Genomic DNA, 22,250 nt, shown 5'->3' with positions numbered 1-22,250 from the left:
CAGAGGTAACCCTTAAATCTTTTAAATTCTTGCAGTATATGTTGCCTGATGCTGTCCGCCTTATCAACACTTGCTTATTGACAGGATGACACCGGCGCCAGTAACCCGGTGGTCGAAGAGGTAACATCACTTTCCTCCGGCTCGGAGCCTTTACCACAGCTGAAAGTCCGAAGGGTAACCCGGAAAGTAAGCTTTTCCCATCCATTAGCTCACCGAGACCCTCAATTTCTTTTGAAGCAGCAGGTTCACGAGAGCCGGCGTCACACCCGGGCCCGCAAGGACGCCGACCTCTCCACTGGGTTACCCGACGCAACGAGGAAACGCCACACTGAGGTTTTTTCTCACCTGTACCCTTTTCATCCGTTGGCGGGTGTCATCCGTCAGCCACTCAACTCTTCTGACTCCAATTACCAGGAGACCTCCCCCTCCTCGGGTGACTCCATGCAGTCAAGTCTGCCGGCCTTCAAGACTGCCCCCGGGTAATAACAATCTCCTTACATTATCTATCTGTACTTACCCTTTGTATGCCTAGCACTTCTGCCTTTTCAGTGCCCAGGCAAAGCTCACCAAAAGAGTAAAGAAGACCAGGTCAGCCGGAGTGCCCGACTTGCCTGAGCCGGAGACGACGGCTCAAGAGCCGCCAGTCGCCTCCGCCCCTGAAGCCACCATTCCCATGGATACGGCGCCTGAAGCCCCTGCCCCGATCACCAAGACAACGACCGAAGCATTAGCTAACCCGGAGGCCTCCGGCTCAGCCCCACCAGCTAACGACCCGGACGTGGTAATTACCCGGACGGAGTTTGTTGAGCCGGGGAGGCCGACCGCGCTGGCCAAATGCTCCGCGAGGGGGGAGTTGCTGCAACCCCACCGGGTGAATCTGGATCTCTCCAGCTACACCGACTTAAGTATTGGAGAACTCGTCTCAGGCTACATCAGCCAGGTTCACAAGAGCCAGGACGCCGAGATCGCCATGGTCAACCAGATCCAACAAAAATCTGAGGTAACCTTCTGCTGTTCTCTTACTTTCCGCATAGTGATCCTTGCCATTCTAGCCCCCAAGTCTAGGACTTATACTTGAATATGTTGTAGACTTTAGATTCCGGCTTACTGAACTGAGCCGGCCGTACATAGATAGATACGTTCAATATGCATTAGCCCCCAAGTGCCAAGTGTCTTTGCTTGGAAAGCGCTTGGGACTTTATAGAATGACTGTTAATAACCCGGAAATATATGCAGGCTGTTGGCAAGAAATTAGAGTCGGACCTGGCGGATCTCAAGAGCCGGCTGAAGGCACAAGAGATGGAGACCCGGAAGGCAAATGCCAAGTTTGTCTCCAGCATCGCCGCTCAGGAGAAATTGAAGACTGAATTTGACGCTGGGCGGAAGGCCTGGGCTGAGGAGAAAGCTGCACTGGTGACCCGGGCAGAACAGGCGGAGAAGGCCCTCACTGAGAAGACCGCTGAGCTCTCCGGTCTAAAGCGCCAAGTGTCCCAAATGGTAGCTGCCATCTTCGGTAAGTTGCCTCACCGGCTTTCATTCAAGTTGGAATGTTTACATTTCTTAACTCATCCTTATCACCGGGTCATCTGAGTTTGTTAAACAGGTTCCAGAAGCGCCAACTTGAACCAGAGCGTGGTCACCAAGTCAAAGGCCGTGTACACCCTGGTGGAACAGCTCTACACCGGGTCACAGCGGGCTTTAGCTGTGGTGGCCCTGTCAAATGAAGTGCCGACTCATCTGGCCGAAGTCCTGCGCCGGCTCGCAGTTCTGCCGCAGCGCATCCAGGAGCTACGACGAGCATCCGCGAGATCCGGAGCAATCGTCGCACTGAGCCGGGCCAAAGCCTTCTTGCCGGAGCTAGACCCGGCAGATATCGCCCTGGGTTACCCCAGCCTGAAAGAAGACGGCTCAGCGTTCGACCAGAAGGATTTCGCGGCTTGTGTGAAGGCTGTGCGCCCGGTGGCCACCATCATCGGGAACGACACCGATTTAACCAAGTATCAACCGGGATACAACGCGGAGAATCAGAGGATTCCAACCCCTCGCTATGAAGCTATCAATCTGATTCCCCCGGCTCGCCAGCACACCTTCGCCCCGGAGATTAACCCAGCCGGGTTAATTGACGAAGAAGCTCAGTTCGAAGCTCTCAGCGGCATCAACTGGAAGTCGTCGACCTTCGAAGCCTTGGGATCAGCCGAAGCAGAAGATGAGCCGGGGACTTCAACTCAGCAGGCGTCATAAACCGGCTAGCGGCTCACCAAACAACGCCCCATCCTTGAAACTTTGAAAGATTTTTGTAATAGAGTAGGTGCAACAATTTATCTCTGCCGTGCCATCGTGCACGTAATGAATGCTGAAATCCTTTGAAGTCATTCTTTTGATGCTCCTCCGGGTCGTAATTATCCCTTTATCCTTCTCAACCTTAAAAAGTGCCTTTAAATATCTGCATAGAAAGGCAAATTACAAGTCGCAAGGCGGCTTACCGCCCTGAGAATCAGGTGTTTGAGATGGATAACCCGGGATACGAACCAAAAAAAGATTGGTCCTTAACTATACTCGAACATAGCTCTGATGACACACTTAACAGCCTGGAAGCATACTTCCGGGTTAAATAACCCGGGTAGCACGGTTGGTACCTTAACTCAAATTTATTTGTCTTGATGACATCCATGATACTCAACTAACAAGATAAACCAAAATTAAGCCGGCAAGTGAAACCCGGCAGTACATACTTTGACATGATCAAAGCAAGTTTGTGGTAAAATATAAAAAACTTAAGGGCTTCCGGTTCAAATACGACCAGAAACTCGGTCCAAAGGGGTAAGCTAAGATTCGGATACGATCATATAGCCCCCAGTGGGTTTGGCGATGCCAATCAAGAGGGTATCGACAGCTATGTTCTCTTTGGTTCGAATACGACCCATGTTTGAACAGGAAGCCCCCAAGTGATTCTGAAAATTTGTTTAACGACGCTGATTCGAATACGATCCACGTCGGTTCTCAGAGGGGTTACACTATGATTCAAATATGACCAGAGGCAACTTCCCAATGAGCTCGGCACTTTGCCAATCAAATGGGTATCGACAGCTATGTTCTCTTTGGTTCGAATACGACCCATGTGTGAACAGGAAGCCCCCAAGCGACTTTACTACTTACAGCTAGATTCGAAGATGATCATAAGCCGGATCTTCTGTAAGTCAGCATGTAACAACACACATTTTTGGAAGAGAGCAAAGGACAGAGGTCCTGCTTTATTGCTTTATCATAATATATACATGGCTGAGATAAATATGTACATCACAAGAGTCGGAAGCTCAAGTGTAGTAAGGCCGAAGCTGAGCTATGCTCCACGGCCGACGGGTCTCCTCCTCAGATTTACGTGAGTCTTTATGCTCCCGGATATCAATGAGGTAATATGACCCGTTGTGCAAGTTCTTACTGACCACAAAAGGCCCTTCCCAAGGTGGGGATAACTTGTGTGCATCTGTTTGATCCTGGATGAGCCGGAGCACCAGGTCGCCCTCCTGGAAGACCCGGGATTTGACCCGGCGGCTATGATAACGGCGCAGGTCTTGTTGGTAAATCGCCGAACGGGCGGCTGCCACATCACGCTGTTCGTCCAGCAAGTCCAGAGCATCTTGGCGCGCCTGTTCATTATCCGTCTCAACATAAGCCGCCACACGAGGTGAATCATGATGGATGTCGTTGGGGAGAACTGCTTCTGCTCCATAAACCATGAAGAAAGGCGTGAAGCCTGTAGACCTGTTAGGAGTAGTGTTGATGCTCCATAAAACGGAGGGCAACTCCTCCACCCAACAACCTGGCATCCGTTGCAAAGGGACCAAGAGCCGGGGTTTAATGCCCTTCAGAATCTCCTGGTTAGCTCTCTCAGCTTGACCATTGGATTGGGGGTGTGCCACTGAAGAGACATCAAGCCGGATATGCTCACTTTGACAAAACTCCTCCATAGCGCCTTTGGACAGATTAGTGCCATTGTCTGTTATGATGCTGTGTGGAAAGCCGAAGCGGAAGATCACCTTTTTCATAAATTGAACCGCCGTGGCTGCATCACACTTGCTAACTGGCTCAGCTTCTACCCACTTCGTGAATTTGTCCACTGCCACCAAGAGGTGGGTCTTCTTATCCTTGGACCGTTTAAAAGGCCCGACCATATCAAGCCCCCAGACCGCAAAGGGCCAAGTGATCGGGATCATCCTCAACTCCTGAGCCGGCACATGAGCCCGTCGGGAGAACCTTTGGCAGCCATCACATTTACTGACCAAGTCCTCTGCATCAGCGTGAGCCGTCAGCCAATAAAAACCATGACGGAAAGCCTTGGCCACAAGAGATTTTGAACCGGCATGATGGCCACAATCCCCTTCATGGATCTCGCGCAAGATCTCTTGACCTTCCTCAGGGGAGATACAACGCTGGAATGCCCCTGAAACACTGCGATGATGCAACTCGCCATCGATAACAATCATTGACTTAGCCCGCCGGGTTATTTGCCTGGCCAGAATTTCATCCTCAGGCAACTCTCCCCGGGTTATATAAGCCAGATATGGCATTGTCCAGTCTGGTATGATATGAAGAGCCGCCACCAGTCGTGCCTCCGGGTCAGGGATAGCCAAGTCCTCCTCTGTAGGCAACTTAACCGAAGGGTTATATAGGACATCCAGGAAAGTGTTAGGCGGCACCGGCTTTCGCTGAGAGCCGAGCCGGCTTAAAGCATCAGCCGCCTCATTCTTCCTGCGGTCAATGTGCTCCACTTGATATCCCTGAAAGTGCCCGGCAATGGCATCAACCTTGCGACGATAAGCCGCCATTAGAGGATCCTTAGAATCCCAGGTGCCTGATACTTGTTGAGCCACCAAGTCTGAGTCACCAAAACACCTCAGCCGGCTTAAGCTCATCTCCTTAGCCACCCGAAGGCCGTGGAGCAAAGCCTCATACTCAGCCGCATTATTAGTGCAAGGAAACATCAACCGTAGCACATAATGGAACTTGTCACCTTTAGGGGAAGCCAAGACCACACCAGCCCCCGAGCCCTCCAGCTGCCTGGACCCATCAAAGTGAATAGTCCAATAAGTGTTATCCGGCTTTTGCTCGGGTACTTGTGACTCTGTCCAATCATTGATGAAATCTATCAAGGCCTGAGACTTAACAGCAGTGCGTGGCACATATTTGAGGTCATGAGGTCCAAGTTCTATAGCCCACTTAGCAATTCTCCCTGTAGCCCCTCTGTTCTGGATAATATCACCGAGAGGGGCGGAACTGACCACAGTGATGGGATGACCTTGAAAGTAATGCTTAAGCTTCCGGCTCGCCATAAACACCCCATATACGAGCTTCTGCCAATGCGGATACCGCTGCTTGGACTCAATGAGCACCTCACTGACATAATAAACCGGCCGCTGAACCGGATGCTCCTTACCCGCCTCCTTGCGCTCCACCACAATAGCCACGCTGACGGCTCGTGCGTTTGCCGCTACATACAGTAGCAAGGGCTCCTTATCAACCGGAGCAGCAAGGACGGGGGGCTCTGGCAGTTGCTTTTTCAAATCCTCGAAGGCGGTATTAGCTGCATCATTCCAGACAAAGCTCTCAGTTTTCTTCATCAATTGATATAAGGGCATAGCCTTCTCACCCAAACGGCTTATAAACCGGCTTAACGCAGCGATGCGACCCGCCAAACGCTGAACGTCATTTATACATGCCGGCTTAGCTAGAGAAGTGATAGCTTTGATCTTCTCTGGGTTAGCCTCAATGCCCCTGTCAGAAACCAAGAAGCCCAATAGTTTGCCTGCAGGAACACCAAAAACACATTTGGCCGGGTTAAGCATCATCTTATAGACCCGGAGATTGTCGAAGGTTTCCCTTAAGTCATCTATCAGGGTTTCCTCCTTGATGGATTTAACCACAATGTCGTCCACGTAAGCGTGAACATTGCGCCCGATCTGCTTATGAATGCAATTCTGCACACAACGCTGGTAAGTCGCCTGTGCACACTTGAGTCCAAAGGGCATAGACACATAGCAGAAGGCTCCAAAGGGAGTGATGAACGCCGTCTTCTCCTGGTCCTTAACTGCCATCTTAATCTGATGATACCCGGAATAAGCATCCAAGAAACTTAAGCGTGCACAACCTGCCGTGGCGTCAATGATTTGATCGATACGGGGGAGAGCAAAAGGATCAGCCGGACACGCCTTGTTCAAGTCCGTGTAGTCCACACACATCCGCCAGGTGCCGTTCTTTTTAAGTACAAGCACCGGGTTAGCCAACCACTCTGGGTGAAAAATCTCAACAATGAACCCGGCCGCCAAAAGCCGGGCCACTTCTTCACCAATAGCCTTCCGCCTCTCTTTGTTAAACCGTCGAAGGAACTGTCTGACCGGCTTAAATTTTGGATCCACATTGAGAGTGTGCTCAGCGAGTTCTCTAGGTACACCTGGCATGTCAGAAGGTTTCCATGCAAAGATATCCCTATTCTCACGGATGAACTCGATGAGCGCGCCTTCCTATTTCGGGTCCAGATTTGCACTGATGCTGAACTGCTGAGACGAGTCACCTGGAACAAAATCAACAAGTTTAGTCTCATCGGCTGATTTAAACTTCATTGCTGGTTCCTTCTCCGTGGTTGGCTTTTTCAGAGAGGTCATATCTGTTGGGTCAACATTGTATTTATAAAATTTCAACTCTTCTGTGGCACAAACAGACTCTGCATAAGCCGCGTCACCTTCCTCACACTCCAGAGCCACTTTCCGGCTGCCGTGAACTGTAATGGTCCCATTGTGACCCGGCATCTTGAGCTGTAAGTACACATAACACGGCCGTGCCATGAACTTGGCGTAAGCCGGCCGTCCGAATATAGCATGGTATGGACTTCTTATCTTGACCACCTCAAAGGTCAACTTCTCCACCCTGTAGTTGTTTTCATCACCAAAAGCCACTTCCAATTCGATCTTGCCGACTGGATAAGCCGACTTACCGGGTACCACACCATGGAAGATAGTATTTGACTGGCTGAGGTTCTTATCAACTAGCCCCATACGACGGAAAGTCTCATAATAGAGGATGTTGATGCTGCTGCCTCCATCCATGAGTACCTTTGTGAACTTATAGCCTCCCACCTGAGGAGCCACTACTAAGGCCAGGTGGCCCGGGTTATCCACCCGGGGAGGGTGATCCTCCCTACTCCACACTATGGGCTGCTCCGACCACCGTAAGTAGCGTGGAACCGCCGGCTCAACAGCATTAACAGCCCTCTTGTGAAGCTTCTCGTCTCGTTTGCACAAACTGGTGGTGAACACGTGATACTGTCCACCGCTAAGTTGCTTCGGGTTGGTCTGATAGCCCCCCTGTTGCTGTTGATGACCCTGACCAGACTGTTGATTGAAGCCCCCTTGACCGTTCTGAGGACCGGAATTTGACCCGCCACCCGGGCCATGAAAGCCGCCAGCGCCGGAGCCGCCTGCGCCTGGGCCGCCGCCCGGGCCATTGTAGTTTTTAAAGGCCTTCATGATAGCACAATCCTTCCACAGATGAGTCGCCGGCTTCTCTCTAGAGCCGTGTCTCGGACAAGGTTCATTCAACAGCTGCTCCAGAGAAGGTCCTGACCCGCCGCCTCGGGGAGGGGGCCTCCCCTTGCGTCGCTGGTTGTTGCCTTGGGTGTTGGCTACGAACTCCAGGCTGCCATCGGCCTTGCGCTTGCCTCCTCCTTGATTCCCCGGGTTAAACTGAGGGCCCTTGCCATTGCCGTTCTTCTTTCCCTTCCCTGTCCTTTCATCATCTGAAGGGGGATCCTTGGTACCATCGGAATCAGCGTATTTGACAAGAGCCGCCATTAGTGTACCCATATCTGTGCAGTCACGTTTAAGCTGCCCAAGCTTCATCTTTAGGGGCACAAAACGACAGTTCTGTTCTAACATCAAGACTGCAGAGCCGGCGTCCATCTTATCTGATGAATGTATGATCTCCTTGACCCGGCGAACCCAATGGGTCGTGGACTCACCCTCCTGCTGCTTACAGTTAGTCAAATCCACAATTGACATAGACTGCCTACAGGTATCCTTGAAGTTTTGAATGAACCGGGCCTTCAGCTCAGTCCAAGACCCAATGGAGTTCGGTGGCAGCCCTTTTAACCACGTGCGGGCAGTTCCATCTAACATCATGGTGAAATATTTGGCCATGGCCGCCTCGCTGACCTCTAGCAGTTCCATAGCCATCTCATAACTCTCAATCCAGGCCGCAGGCTGTAAGTCAGCCGTATAGTTAGGCACTTTCCTAGGGCCCTTGAAATCCTTAGGTAGACGTTCGTTACGGATGGCCGGCACCAAACAAGGGACACCCCCGGTCCTGGTAGAAATACCCACATCAACGGACGCCGTTGGATAAGCCGGGGGGGTCTGATAAGCCGTCAATTGCGGCACCTGCTCCGCCTCTTGCCGTGCTTGGTCTGCGGCGTAGAAGGTTCCAACATGAGCCGGGCCATGGCCAGGGGGTGGGTCATGGCGTCGGACATTACTTGAGCCGGTCGCCGAGACCATGTGCCGGCTGTAACTCGGGCTCTGGCCTGGGCGAGGAGTTGAGTGGATCCTGTCCCGGCTGTAGGAGTACGCCTCTTGCTGCGCTAGGGCCGTCTGCAGGAGTTCCCTGACCCGGCGGGTTTCGACGGCTGCCGGAGAATTGCCGTCAACGGGAAGAGCCGCCAGTCGTGCTGCCGCAGCTACCATGTTCTCCAGCGGGTTATCGTAATGACCCGGGGGTATTGGCACATACTGAGGCGGGGCAGGGGGCGCCTGGGGAGGCCCCATTACTAGTGGCTGAATAAGGGGTCCCGACCCGGGCGCAATGACCCCTGGTGGGTTACTGGATCCCGTACCCGGTGTGTTGAATAGATTGCGCGGATCGTAAACCGGCGGGAGTCGAGACTGGGCCTTCTGATGCCTCCTTCTCATGACCTCGTTGGCCGCGTTCTGATCCATCGTGAGTTGGAAGGACTGCGCCTGAATCAACTGAGTCCGGGCGTCGAGAGCCGCCCGCTCCGCCGCCAGCCTGATCCCTTCTGCTGCAAGATCCTCTTTTGCTTTCGTCAGATCCAATTTTAACTGTGCCACCTCCGCGTCATGCTGGGCTTGATCTGCCGGGTCAACCGTGGCAGTTAACAGGGCCGTCATCCTATCTGTGAGATCCATCAGCACCTGAGCCGGGGAAGGCTCCGGGTTTTCTGATCCGGTAGCGGGGTTCTGAACAGGCTGCGCACCAGCCATAAAAACTCCGACCTGACTTGGCGGCTCAAAAAGGTCCGGAATACTGTTGCCATCGGAATAACTCATGAGCCTGCCATCTTGAAGCTGGTACAACGAGTTTGACTCATCAGCGGCCGACTCGCCGTCAGAGCCGGCGGCCGCCTCATCCCCAGACCCAGATGGATCGGAGGGCCTTCCATGGATGCATCCCACAAAAGCGCGTTTTAAGGCAGGCCGGGCCCGGGCGGGTCGTGCGCGCTGAGCCGTTTCGATGAGATCGGCGCAGAGACCCGGCTCGGGGCCCGGCTCACCAACCTTGCCAATGAAGACATGAATTCCGCCAAAGGGGACCCGGTACCCGTACTCCACTGAGCCGGCGTCGGGGCCCCAGTCCGCGTCGTCGATGTAGAGCCTGCCGCGACGACTCTTGGTCATCCGGCCCACAGCGTATCCCTTGAGCCCTTCGAAGCTGCCCTTCAAGAACTCAAATCCACCGTGCGCTTGCCCCACGGTGGGCGCCAACTGTCGTGGAATTGTCCCGGCAGATGTCCTTGGGCTAGGACTTAGTCGTGGAGCCATCGCAACTAGGAAGCTTGAAGGGGTTATGCGGGACAAGGGACACGAGGGTTTATACTGGTTCGGCCCCTTACGGTGAAGGTAAAAGCCTACGTCCAGTTCGAGGTGTTATTGATTAGGGTTACGATCGCCAGGGAGCTAAACAGCTATCCCGGCTCTCGGAGAGATTGTTGTCGCCCTTGAACCGCTGCCGGGTCCTCCCTTTATATAGGGAGGCTGACGCCCAGCAGCCCTTGGAGTCCCGGCCGGCTCATAAGAGCGTCCGGCTCGGACTCTAATCAATACTTGCCTTACACTACAAGTCTACTATAACAATGATTGTAACTACGGGCTTTAAGCCATATCCGGGTCTCAGCCCATCTCTGGCCCATTATCTTGAAACTTAGCTCCGGGCTTCTGGTAATGACCCTTAGAGTAACCCGGCCATCCTGGCGGGTGACTCCAAGGTCTATATCCTCAACAGTATTGAAACAGTAGGGTGTCACCCCTGAGTGCGGTAGTTGAGCGGTACACGACCGGTGCAACTGCCTGGCCTTGGGCGGCTAAATCCCAAGAGGTAGAACCGCTCGGGGCACCGGTGGTACCGGTATGCGGGGCACAACTGGACCAACCGGGCCACCACCGCCCAAGTACCGCATCAAAAACAGAAGTATGTCCGGTTGTTGAGCGTTACTTGGCTGGAACAACCACCGCAGTCATTGTAGAGCATGGTGGCGGTACCACCGCTGGGGAGCAGCGGTACAATCGCTCGTTCAAGACTGGGTAAGCGCCACGGGCCAGCGGTACAACCGCTCGCGCGAGCGGTACAACCGCTGGGAAAACTCAGCAAGCAGTAGGAAAGAAGGGAAGCTCTTTCTCTCTCTCAAGAATAAAGAAGGCAAGAGAGGGGTGTGGCAAGTGTGTACGTGAAAAGATTCCCCAACACCTTCTAATGTGGATTCCCTCTTGATAGTATGGGTTTCCTACGACCAAAGAGATAAAAAACGTAGAAACCTCGTCTTCGATCTTTTCCTTCCGGAGAGAATAGCTAACCGATGTAAGCCTAATCACCGAGAACCTGAAGCACTTAGCACACGATTAGACCAACAAAGGGTTGTCATCATCATCGAAAACACAAAGTAGGGAAATGCCCTTATATCATGTCCACATGTTTAGAAAGAGAGGTGTCGATAAAAACAAAATACGGACATAGTAGCATCATGCTAATTATAATATATAGCAGCAACAAACTCTATCATAAAAATTTATCATATAGCTTCTCATAAACAAGTAACAATTCATCACAACATCGAAGTAAAAAGCATAAAATTTATTTAAAACTAACAAAAATATGTTCTCACTCAACTTTGTACTACAATTCATCATATTTTCAGGAAGGGTCTCCTATCAAAGCCTTTTGGCAAGTCCACATACTCAACCATCATTTAATCTTCTATGATTGCTAACACTCACAACATATATATGAGCAAAACGTTTCTACGGACACATAGAAAGATAGGGGCTTATAGTTTTGCCTCCCAACTTATTCACCTCGAGGGTGAGGTCAACAATAATAACTCATGCTCACTCATATCCAACTGGGTATATGTGCCTAGATCTATCTCCACCACATGATGCTTGCCAAAGAGAAAAATAAAAAGGAATAGAGGAATATACCTTGACTCTTGCATAAAAGTAAAAGATAGGCCCTTCGCAGAGGGAAGCAGAGGTTTTCACGCACTTTTTGTTTTGTATGCACAATCTCTTAATGCAAAAGAATGTCACATCACATTATATTGCCCGTTATGATAGCAACCTTTATTATGCAGTCCATCGCTTTTATTACTTTGCCATCACAAGTTCGCACAACACTTATTTTCCCTTACACTAAAAGATCAAACACATTTAGAATTGCCTTTTTACACCGATGACAACTTACTTGAAGGATCTTGCTCAATCCATAGGTAGGTATAGTGGACTCTCAAAACATGGATTTGGGTTTGAGGGTTTTGGATGCTCAAGTAGTATCTCTACTTAGTGCGGATTTTTGGCTAGCAAAGATATTGAGCAAGCACCCTATGTTGGAGGATCTATGACAATATAACTTCTATGTGAATATGAACAAACATAAATCATTATGTTGTCTTCCTTGTCCAACGTCAACAGTTTGGCATAAAATATTTAATGAGGGCTCACCATCATAAAAGATGTCCAAGATAGTGTATTTGCATGTGAATCTTCTCTTCCCTTATTAATTCTTTAATGAATTGCATTATTGACCAATACTATGTTTGTCAACTTTCAACAAATTTTACCACTTGTACTTCTCCTTATGTGATGTCATTACTTACCATAAGATTAGCATATGATATTTTTTTATTATTTTCTTTTATTTTGATTTAAACATAAAAGTAAAGACGTAAAAATTCAAACTAAACATTATTATATAACTCTCACTCGATTACATAGATAGATAGATCACGAAACACTACAAAAAATACACTTCCGTGATGATACGTGTTTGTCACAGTAGGTCACGTTTTCTGTCTTGCATGTACATCCATGAGAATTTTATGACAGAATCAAGATAGTCATACATGTGCTGTCGTAAAAGTGTTTCATGACAATACCAAAATTATCATCACGGAAGTGTCCACTTCCATGACGATAAATGGCGCGTCATAGAAGTGTTTTCGTCAAGGGTAACCAACACGTGGCATCCACCGTAAAGGGTCGCCGTTAAGCTATCGGGTTCCGGTTTGGATCCGATAGCCCGTTAACAGCCGAGACCAATGGGGATGTTCCACATGTAAAATTCGCATTCGCCGGAGGAACCACGTGTCAACTCCGCGTTGGGACAAATATCATCCAGCGAATCGACGGTATGCACCTATGATACGTCGACACGTGGCTCGGCTCAACAACAGCCCATTCAGGTCAAAATGCCGGCCTGTTTGACTTGGTCAAAAAGAAGCAGGCCGGCCCACGGAAAGCCTATTAATGACCTGTTTGCATATAGCCTAGCCCGCTAACTCACGACCCTTTATGGTCTATCCGAATTAGGCCCAGTAGCTTCATCTGGGCCGTCCAATATTATTCCAATCCGTTGTAACTTCCGGCCCATGTATGGCCCATGACGTCTTTCGGCCCATATGAGGTGTAACATCCCAAAATTCTAAATTTTTGAATGTTAACTATTTAAATGGGTTTAAACCAAAACTTGCTTGTCGATTGATGTTAGTTAAATTTGAGTAGGATTTGAAACTTTTGGAATATTTAAACGAATAATAAACGAGAGGGAATAAAAGGACTTTCCCAATTATTCGTTTGGTTCTTATTTTGGGTTTGAGAATATTCAGACTATTTCCAATTTTAATATGAGAGACGATGACATGACTTCCTCAAAGAATACTATTGGTGAATAATTGAATATTCTCCCATTTGGATTTTGAATATTTAAAATAATTTTAACTCAAAATAAATTTTATGAGAGAAGGAAACATGACTCATTCAATGTTAAAAAGAGTTGGATATGTTTTAAATGATATTTGCATTTCCTGCGGAGTTGAAAAATATTTTTGTGGAGCATTTTATAATGTTAAAGTAAAGTTTACCAAAATGTTATATTTTTATTATATAAATATTTGAGCTGAAATAAATGCTCACTATTTCTATTTTAGTGTATACACTTTTGTGAGTGTTCTGGTATTTTGTTTTAGGACGTAAATTTGCATCTATCTCGTCATATTGTTTTCTGGTATTTGTTTAAAGAGAAAAAAACCTGGACCTATTTCTACCAGTGCCCAGCAGCAGCATTAGCGCTAGGCCCAGCCCAGCAAGCCAACCGGACGACGCCACCCACGTCAGCGCCACATCAGCAGCTTCAGGCCCTTTTCCTAAAAAACAGCTTCACGCCCATCTGCCAGCCTCTCTCCTCTTCCCTGTTTGACTCACGCACAGACCCCACCACCTCCTTCTTCCACCTCCGCTCGGTCTCCCTCCCCATCATGACAGTACCTCAACGACCAAAACAAATCCATGATCCGCGCAATCCTGAACCCCCTCGACCGAATCCGTTGAAACAGATCGAATCCCCTGTCTCCCCTCGATTGATTCCCATCCTCACCTCGCGGAACTGAGCTCCTCGACTCGCTGGATCTCCGCTGCACGAAGCTCCTCCGACGACGAACTGCAGAGCGGCCAGTAAGCCCCGGTCCTCACAGAGCCTCTTAATGAATTCGCTGAGACCTCACGCACCTCCCTCGCCTCCTTTTATTCTCAGGAACCACTGCTTCGAGCGCCCCACATCCTCCCGAAGTTCGCCGGCAACTGCCATCGTTCCAGCCGCACCGCCTTGTCGCCAAAGGTCGCCCACGTTGTAACCGAGGAGGTTTTCGAGTTGGCCATGAAGCCCCGCACGCCGTCCCATGCTTCCCGAGCTTCGGGAGCCACCTTTGTGAGCTCTTGAACGGAGCCGAGCCGCCCCGCCACCGCGCCATGGTCACCGGAGTGCATTCCGGTGAGGAATTCCCCTCTCCCCTAAACCTAACTCTAATAAAACTGCAACCGTCGATCGTCACTTCATCCAACGGCCAACAGTAGTCTATTCCGTGAAGGGGTATCGGCTAATCACGTGCTGCCATGTGTCCATTAGTTTTGTTTTAATTTCTTCTTCGACTGAAATTGTTTTTGTACTTTAACAGATAGGTCCCTGAAATTCAATTCATCATAACTTTTCAACGACAACTCTGTTTTTGATGAATCCCCAATTGTGTTAGTTTCGTACCGAAGCCCTATTTACAGTTAATTCATAAGTTTCAACTTTTGAACATTTCAAATTTGACCAATTCAAATTTGAATTTGAATCTTCTTTTGCTCATATCTTGCAAATTGTATATCATATTCAATTGATGCTTTTTGCGTCTGAAAACTTGTATCAAATACTTGTTGATGATATTCGTTTTACTGTATGAATTTAAATTCAATTCAAACTTCATCTCACTATAATTTGAGTTGTAGTCCTCCTTTTCAAATAATTCTTTTTGCAAATGAACCCTTATGTCATATGCAATCTATTACCCCAATTTTATGTTGTTTTCCCATCACTTTGAGTCCGATTCATATTATATCAAATATATGCTTATAAAGCAATATTTTGTTGTTTAGAAATTCTTTCGAGTTCGTTCCTTCACCCGTCACCTTATATCACACCGAGACCCATATTATAATATTAAACCTATTTATGTTGATGCTGTTCAACCTTGCTATATTTGTTTTGTTCTTTTGATTCTTATTTATGGCATGGTTATTTATTTGGATTCTTTTGTTTGCGATAGATTTCTCGGAGCGTGACGAGTAGAGTTATCAGGATGATGAGTGCGACGATCTTCATCAAATATACTAGGCAAGTTACACCTTGGTCATCCTTCATCCTATTATTTTTCATGCATGTAGTTCTATATCACAATACCATATTATGCATGTGTAGGAATATTATGGCAGTATGCTATTGCTATTGAGATGTAGTTAGTATGGCCTTATTGTAGATCGTGATAGTGTATGCTTGCTATGCTAGGTAAACGGGTATTGGTTCGTGCATGCATTGAGAATATGTGAGGACTATATATAATATAACTTGAGTAAAAACATAATATATAATTCACCTCTGGGCGGAAGTGGTATTGTTTGGTGTTGAGGGAAGGCATCATGGGGTCTTGCACTTTTTCCAAGGCCATGCGCCCATGAGAGTGCACCCTAAGTGGAAAGCCACTCAGGTTCCATGTGCGACCACTGGCTATATGGGCTCTGGCTTAGTTGATCAGTTGTTGGAACCCTTGCCCAGACAGTGTCAACAGATGTAGCATATATATAGGTGGGATGTGGCCGTTAGGTGTTAAGGGAACCTCTTCTGAAAGACTTCGTCTCAATCTTCGGATTGGTTCCAGTGGTTAAAGCGTAAAAAACTCTGCAGAGTATTAAAACTAATCATGATTAACCGTGTCCCCGATTATGGACAAATTTGAGCAGCTAGACCATGATAGTTGTTGAATGATCTTAACGGATGATATCTTAATAAAAATTGAGTGGGAAATTTAATAATATGGATAGGTTGGTATTGGATTGCCCAACTCAACCATATGTATTTAATTGTAGCAAGACGAAAATAAAATTTAACGATTACATTATGTAGTTATGTCACATCCCTAGAATTTGCTTGTCATTAGTTGCATTAAAGCATCCATGCATCATGTTAATTCTCAATTAAAGTTGAAATGGGGATGACAAACCCTAGCACCAAATTAAATCAAATAGGGTCAACCATAAATATTTTCAATGAACCCAGAATGCTCTTTAGAAAAGTTCATCATTTTTGGATTGGTTGAAAACCTCTGTCAAAAATGGTGCACATTTTTCTAGGTAATCCTGGATTTTTGAATTAAATCGTATGTATTTGAATCGGGGCACTTAAATTCTATAAATAATTTTAAATGCTCCAACATATTCTGAAAATAGCTAAGGGCCTTTGTAATAATTCAGTTAATGCCCAAAATTATTTTCAGGATTTATAAAATGATTTGGTTTATAAACTAAATCAAAATAGAGGAGAAAAATAGCAAAATAGAAAGAAAATTAGAAAGGACACAGAGAGAGAGAGAGTTTACCTGTGCAGCCCACCTGCCGGCCCAGCTTGCCGGGCCAGCCCACCCGGTGCCTCCTGTCGTCTTCCTCCTGCCAGTAGGAGCAGCTGTGTGCTCGCACGCGCGCGGCCGAGGAGGCCAGCTCCTCCCTGCCTGCCTGCCCCTCCCCGACGCGTCTGGACGACGCCACGCAACCCCTCTGGCCCTCTCTCACTCTCCCCGTGCTCCTCCTCCCCTTTGTCTCTCTCTCACGCGCACACCCGAGCGTTGCCGTCGCCGCCGATCGCCGTAGCCGTGGCCACCGGCCACCGCACCACCTGCCGACATGCCCATCAACTCCGCCGCGACGCCTAGCGCCTCCAAGCAGAAGAACGCAAGCCCGGACGGCCTTCTTCCCCGCCAACGCCGCCATCCTCGACCTCGGGTGCCGGTGATCTGCGCCGTCGATTCGCCGGACCCCGTGCCTCCCTTGCCTTGCGAGCAGCACCAGCAGACCCGCGGTGAGCCGCTGCTTCTTTTCCCCCTACTCCCATGTTCGCCCGCGTCCTCTATGCCGTAGTTGCACGGACGCAGAAGCTCCCGCCGCCATGTCTCATCGCCGCCGCACCAACAGCAACCGCAGCTTGTGTCTGAGCACCGTCGCGCGCTCAGCATTCTCCCAGGAGCCGAGTGCAGCCACCTGTTCGCCCTGCCGTGCACAATGGCGCCGAACCCGACCTTGCCGAGCTCCGGCCGCCGCAAAGCTCGACGCCGTCGGCGCTGTAGACCACCTCATCCACTGCTGCTTGCTCTGTTGGATGCGGATGAGCACCAGCTCCATGCAGAGCCCCTCCGCCACTCGTTTGGTCGCCGGAGGAGCAAACCCGACGCCTGCGCCGTGGCCTGTGGCCGCCGGCGATTAGCCGCCGGCTAACCATGCCATTAGGGCTTAATTACCTTGTTTAGTTAACCCCCAGACACTGAAAGCCGGACCTCATAGGTTCAATTAACCGGCTAACCAAATTAGTTAGATTTAATCTAATCCAGTGGACCCACGCGTCAGCATTGACTTTGCTAACGTGGCGTTTGACCGGTCCCACCTGTCTGCGACCCTAACCAGCCCTGAGTCACTGACCAGCGGGCCCCACTGGTCAGGTTTGACCTGGACCGGCCCCTATTGACTTGATGACGTCACACTGACGTCATGCTGACGCAGTAAACTATTTCTGGAATTTAAATAAATCTAAATGATTTATTTATTTTTAGAAATTTGCCTAAACTTGTAAAATTCATAGAAATTCAACCGTAACTCCAAATGAAACAAATCATATATGAAAAATGATCAGAAAAATCCAATCTATCCATATGTACCATTCTCATGCATGACTAAGCAACTTAACCTTGCTGTATAGATGAAAACATGATAATGCATTTTATAACTTCATAGTTTGAATTTGAATTTGAACCTTTGGTTCAAATCAACTCAAACCCTTCTCTTGATAGCTGCATTAGCTCAAATCACATCATATTACCATGTCACATTCATGGATCATATTGTCGCATTGCATTGATTGTGTTTCCTCTCTATTGCTGGTAACCGTTCCCCCTGCGTAGACGTGGTTCCGACGATGAGTTCGATGACAGCGATGAAGAGCTATACTATCTTCGGAAGTGTCAGGCAAGCAAAAACCCCTTGTTCATTTCGATACAATCCCACTCTCTCGCTCCTGCTCTCTTTTACTGCATTAGGACAACAACGTTTCAACTGTTACATGTTGCGGTAGTTGAACCCCTTTCCTCTGCATGACCTGTCATTGCCACAGTAAATAGATGAAACCCACTAGCATGAGTAGGAGTTGTTTGAGCCCTGATGTGCCTACTCATTCATGCTTGGTTGTCATGCCTGCTATTTCTTAGAGTTGAGTCAGGTCTAATTCATCGGGGATGAATTGGAATCTGGTGAACATGTCCTACTGTTGAGAGCTAAGTGTGTGAACACGATTTGGTAAAGGTAGCGGTGAGAGGCCATGTAGGAGTACATGGTGGGTTGTCTCATTGCAGCCGTCCTCAGGAACTGAGTTCTGTGGTTGTGATCGATGAACAGTTACTACCACACATTGGACTCCGGGCGCTCCAAGCTCTCTCGACTTATTAATCAACCTGATCTATGTCCAGGAATTGCAACTAGTTTCTGGTGTTTGTAGGTAGTGTTAGTAGTCTACCAAGTGGCACCCGATACAGGTGGGCTTGGGACAGACTAGGCACCGTGGCACGGTGTACCAAGCGTAGATCCATCCGTCGAGGTGGGCTTGGGAACCCTGCACACATCGTTTGGGGCCGTGAGCGACACCCCGGCCGGATCTCCTTGCGGATGGAACCCGAATAGGCGATAAACCTGGACTAGAGACTTGTATGGTTAGTCAGGTCGTGGCCGACTCCCTCGCCAGGCTTCCGCTTGAAGGTTGCCGAGATAGACGACGTGTACATGGTGGTAAGTGGCGAGAGCGTGTGTGAAGAAGTACACCCCTGCAGGGTTAACATCATCTATTCGAATAGCCGTGTCCGCGGAAAAGGACTTCTGGATTGCCTGTACAGTTCATAGACAAGTGAAAGTGGATACTCTAAAACTCGCAAGATAAGCGTGAGTGCTATGGATGGCGTTCTCGTAGGGAGACGGGAGCGGATCCATAGTGGTGTATTGATATGGTGAATATGTGGACTCGTGTGCGCCACCTGAAAAGAGTTACTTGCAGTCATAGTTCAGGATAGCCACCGAGTCAAGCTGGCTTGCTGCAGTCAAACTCCACCACCCCCTTTGTTGATACTGACGCATATGTAGTTACCTCAGCTACGATCTTGTGCCCTCGGCAGGGTCTTGTAGACAGTTAGGCTTCTTAGCCTTTTCCATTTGTAGTTGTCTGTACTCAGACAAGATAAGCTTCCGCATGTGCTTGTTGCTTGTATGACTTGAATGCTGGGTCATCAGACCCATGTTTGTAATATCTGGCTCTTCGGAGCCTAATGAATAAATACTTTGAGTTGTAGAGTTTTGTTGTGATGCCATGTTGTATTTACACATATTGGGCATATTGTGTGTATGATTGAAATGTTTGATATGTGTGGGATCCGACAACATAGTCGTTTATCCTTGGTAGCCTCTCTTATGGGGAAATGTAGTCTAGTGCTTCCACTGAGCCATGGTAGTCTGCTACAGCCCAGTTTACCGGAGTCCTGCTAGCCCAGTTGCTACTGCTCCGGAACACTTAGACTGGTCGGCATGTGATCCACTTTGTTCCTGTGTCTGTCCCTTCGGGGAAATGTCACGCGGTGACTTCCGGAGTCCTGCTAGCCTGCTACAGCCCGGGTTCCCGGAGTCCTGTTAGCCCAGTTGCTACAGCCTGGATTCACACGCTGATGACCGACACGTTCGATGCTGGTTCATGTATGCTTGTCCCCGTAAGTTAGCGCACTTTGGGTTCACGACTAGTCATGTCGGCCCGGGTTCTCTGTCATATGGATACTAGCGACACTATCATATACGTGAGCCAAAAGGCGCAAACGGTCCCGGGCCAGGTAAGGTGGCACCCGTGGGAATACCGTGCGTGAGGCCGCAAAGTGATATGATGTGTTACATGCTAGATCGGTGTGACTTAGAATCGGGGTCCTGACAAGTTATCAGGGAAAAAATTAGCTTTCTGCAAAACAACCACTTCATTATCCTCTTGATATACCTTGCATATAGAAGTAGGTCTGTTATATCAATTCCTGCGTGACTTGCCAATACATTCAAAGTATTGACCATTCGTGGCTGCAACGTTTCATGTTGCAGATTTTATTTGACGAGTGAGTGATACGATGTAGGGTTACAATGTCTATACTCGACATTTGCATGTGGAGTTGATGGACTTCATGGAGACTTTATTTGCTTTTCTGCTGCATTTTGTTTGTGTGCTAGCTTGAGCTATGCAGGTATGTATTATATTAAATTCTGGATCTACGATGTAATGTTATCACATGTGGTTTATTCTTGATATTACATCCTGTACTATGTGTGCTAGGTATTGATCCAGGGACTAGCACAGTGAGCACAGAGACATCGAATATTATCAGGTTTGGGTCGTTACATGAGGCCCTTTGTAACCCTGGGCCAAAAAAGGCCTGTGATGAAACTGGCCCAGAATGAACAGTGTATCGCTTTATACCCATTAACGGCCCATTATTCCATTGGGCCGTTTCCAGCCTGTGTTATCTTTTGGCCTTCTAAGGCCACATTTTGTATTGGGCTCAACTCCGGCATTCGATTACTTACAGTCCGTTACTGGCATGTTCTGCTTGTGGCCAAATTCAGCCTGTGCTTAAAGTCGGCCCGTCTATGGCCCGTTAATTCGTTGGGCCATTTTCATAGCGTCATCAATTATGGCCCATTAATGACCCGTTATGCCTGTCGATAGAATTAAGCCCGTTCTACACATCATCCTATTAACGACCCGTTATGGTCGGCCCATAAACAGACGATTCCGATACTAGCCCGTTTACGGCCCATATTGCGGTCCGTTAATGGTCCATGAATGTACGACCCATGTTTGGCCAATCTATCAAACGACCCGTAGAAGGCCATTGAATCTGCGGGCCATAGAAGGCCCATGGATAATATGGACCTTAGAAAGCCCACTACAGCAGCCAGCAGGACAATGGTTACAACATCTGTATGTTGCCCATGGTTCGAGCATCTCCAACAGACGCGAACGTGCGGCGCGCTAAAGACGCCTTTGCAGCATGTTGTTCGCGAGTTTTTGTGCGGCGAGGAGCGCTTGCTCCAGTGGCCGCTGCAAAGTTTTGCACGCGCGAGCCGCTCCAGCAGGCGCTGCAAAAAAACTGCGCTATGCACCCAAAACAAATAAAAAACCATAGGCATATATAAAAAAGTGATACATAGATAAAAAAGAGATACAAAGATAGTTCATCTAGCATAGATAGGTAAAAAAGAAACTAGTCCGAGGTAAAAACTATGGTGCAACTAGAAACTACTCCGAGTCGTCGTCCTCCTCCTCCTCGCTTGTGTCGTGCAACGTATCAAACCACGCGTCTTCGCACTGCTCATCGTCGCTAGAGAAGAATGATGCTTCTCACAGATCGCACTGCGATATCACCAGTGCCTTCCGACGACGCATGTTCGCCCATTCCACGCGCCGCCTTGCCCTCCTCTCCGCCCAGAAGGCGTTCTTGTTGGCGACGTCCTCTGGGTGGCACTGGCGCCACTCCGCCATGGCTCGCTCATCCGCCAGGGCGTTGAGGAGGTGGCACTGATGCCGATGGTGTTCCTGACGGTCGGCGTTAGTTATTAGCAACGAAGGAGGGGCGACGGCCTGCGCCTGCTCGCACGTCCAGACTTTCTGGAAGTTCATCTGCGGGCGAGGCCTCCCGAGGCGCCACACCGCCGCGTCGTACGCGCGGGCGGCCTCGTGCGCAGTCTCGAACGTGCCAAGGCCGAGGCGGACGTCGCCGGACCGAATCTCAGCGTCGAAGGCGTCGGAGGGGCGCTGGCGGACGCCACAGTAGCCCGAAGATCCCCGGCAGTGCGATGGCATGGTGGCGCGGTGGTGGCACGTCAGCGGCGAGGCGAGGAAGCGGCAGAGGAAGCGGGGAGAGAGTGCGTGGCGATGTGGATAGCGATGGGAGGCCGCGTGGCGGGCATAGCTATTTATAGGCGCGCCGGAAGCGGCGGGCCATATCTAGCGCATGACCTCCCGCTTTTTCACGCGCGCGTGCAATCGTTTCCCACGCGCCTGAGTTTCCCGCTGCCACTGGAGCATGCGAAACCATCCCGCGC

General features: G+C 49.2%; 1 protein-coding gene and 1 long non-coding RNA gene across 3 annotated transcripts; one reads left to right on the top strand and one right to left on the bottom strand.

The window, feature by feature from the left end:
• The first annotated feature begins 13,750 nt into the window (after positions 1 to 13,750).
• LOC109737462 (uncharacterized) lies at positions 13,751 to 21,531 on the top strand. 2 transcript variants are annotated; one of them, XR_012205179.1, is made up of 6 exons: positions 13,751 to 14,006; positions 14,086 to 14,322; positions 15,140 to 15,207; positions 18,035 to 18,098; positions 20,250 to 20,389; positions 20,479 to 21,530. It is a non-coding gene; the product is annotated as an uncharacterized lncRNA (long non-coding RNA). The 2 variants fall into 2 exon arrangements; XR_002226595.4 differs by having other exon boundaries at positions 20,250 to 21,531.
• Positions 21,532 to 21,546: 15 nt separating this feature from the next.
• On the bottom strand, positions 21,547 to 22,008 carry LOC141027978 (ethylene-responsive transcription factor ERN3-like). The gene has a single exon (XM_073505703.1). It carries the CDS (start codon positions 22,006 to 22,008, stop codon positions 21,547 to 21,549), a length of 462 nt encoding a protein of 153 aa, XP_073361804.1.
• Positions 22,009 to 22,250: the final 242 nt, after the last annotated feature.

Source organism: Aegilops tauschii, chromosome 1 (assembly GCF_002575655.3).
Source record: "Aegilops tauschii subsp. strangulata cultivar AL8/78 chromosome 1, Aet v6.0, whole genome shotgun sequence".
Lineage (NCBI taxonomy): Eukaryota > Viridiplantae > Streptophyta > Magnoliopsida > Poales > Poaceae > Aegilops > Aegilops tauschii.
Note: the sequence above shows the minus strand (reverse complement) of the source record. Positions and strands in the feature narration are given on the sequence as shown.

Excerpts from the sequence above, each read along its gene's own strand:
- LOC141027978 (XM_073505703.1), bottom strand. The coding sequence starts at position 22,008 with ATGCCATCGCACTGCCGGGGATCTTCGGGCTACTGTGGCGTCCGCCAG.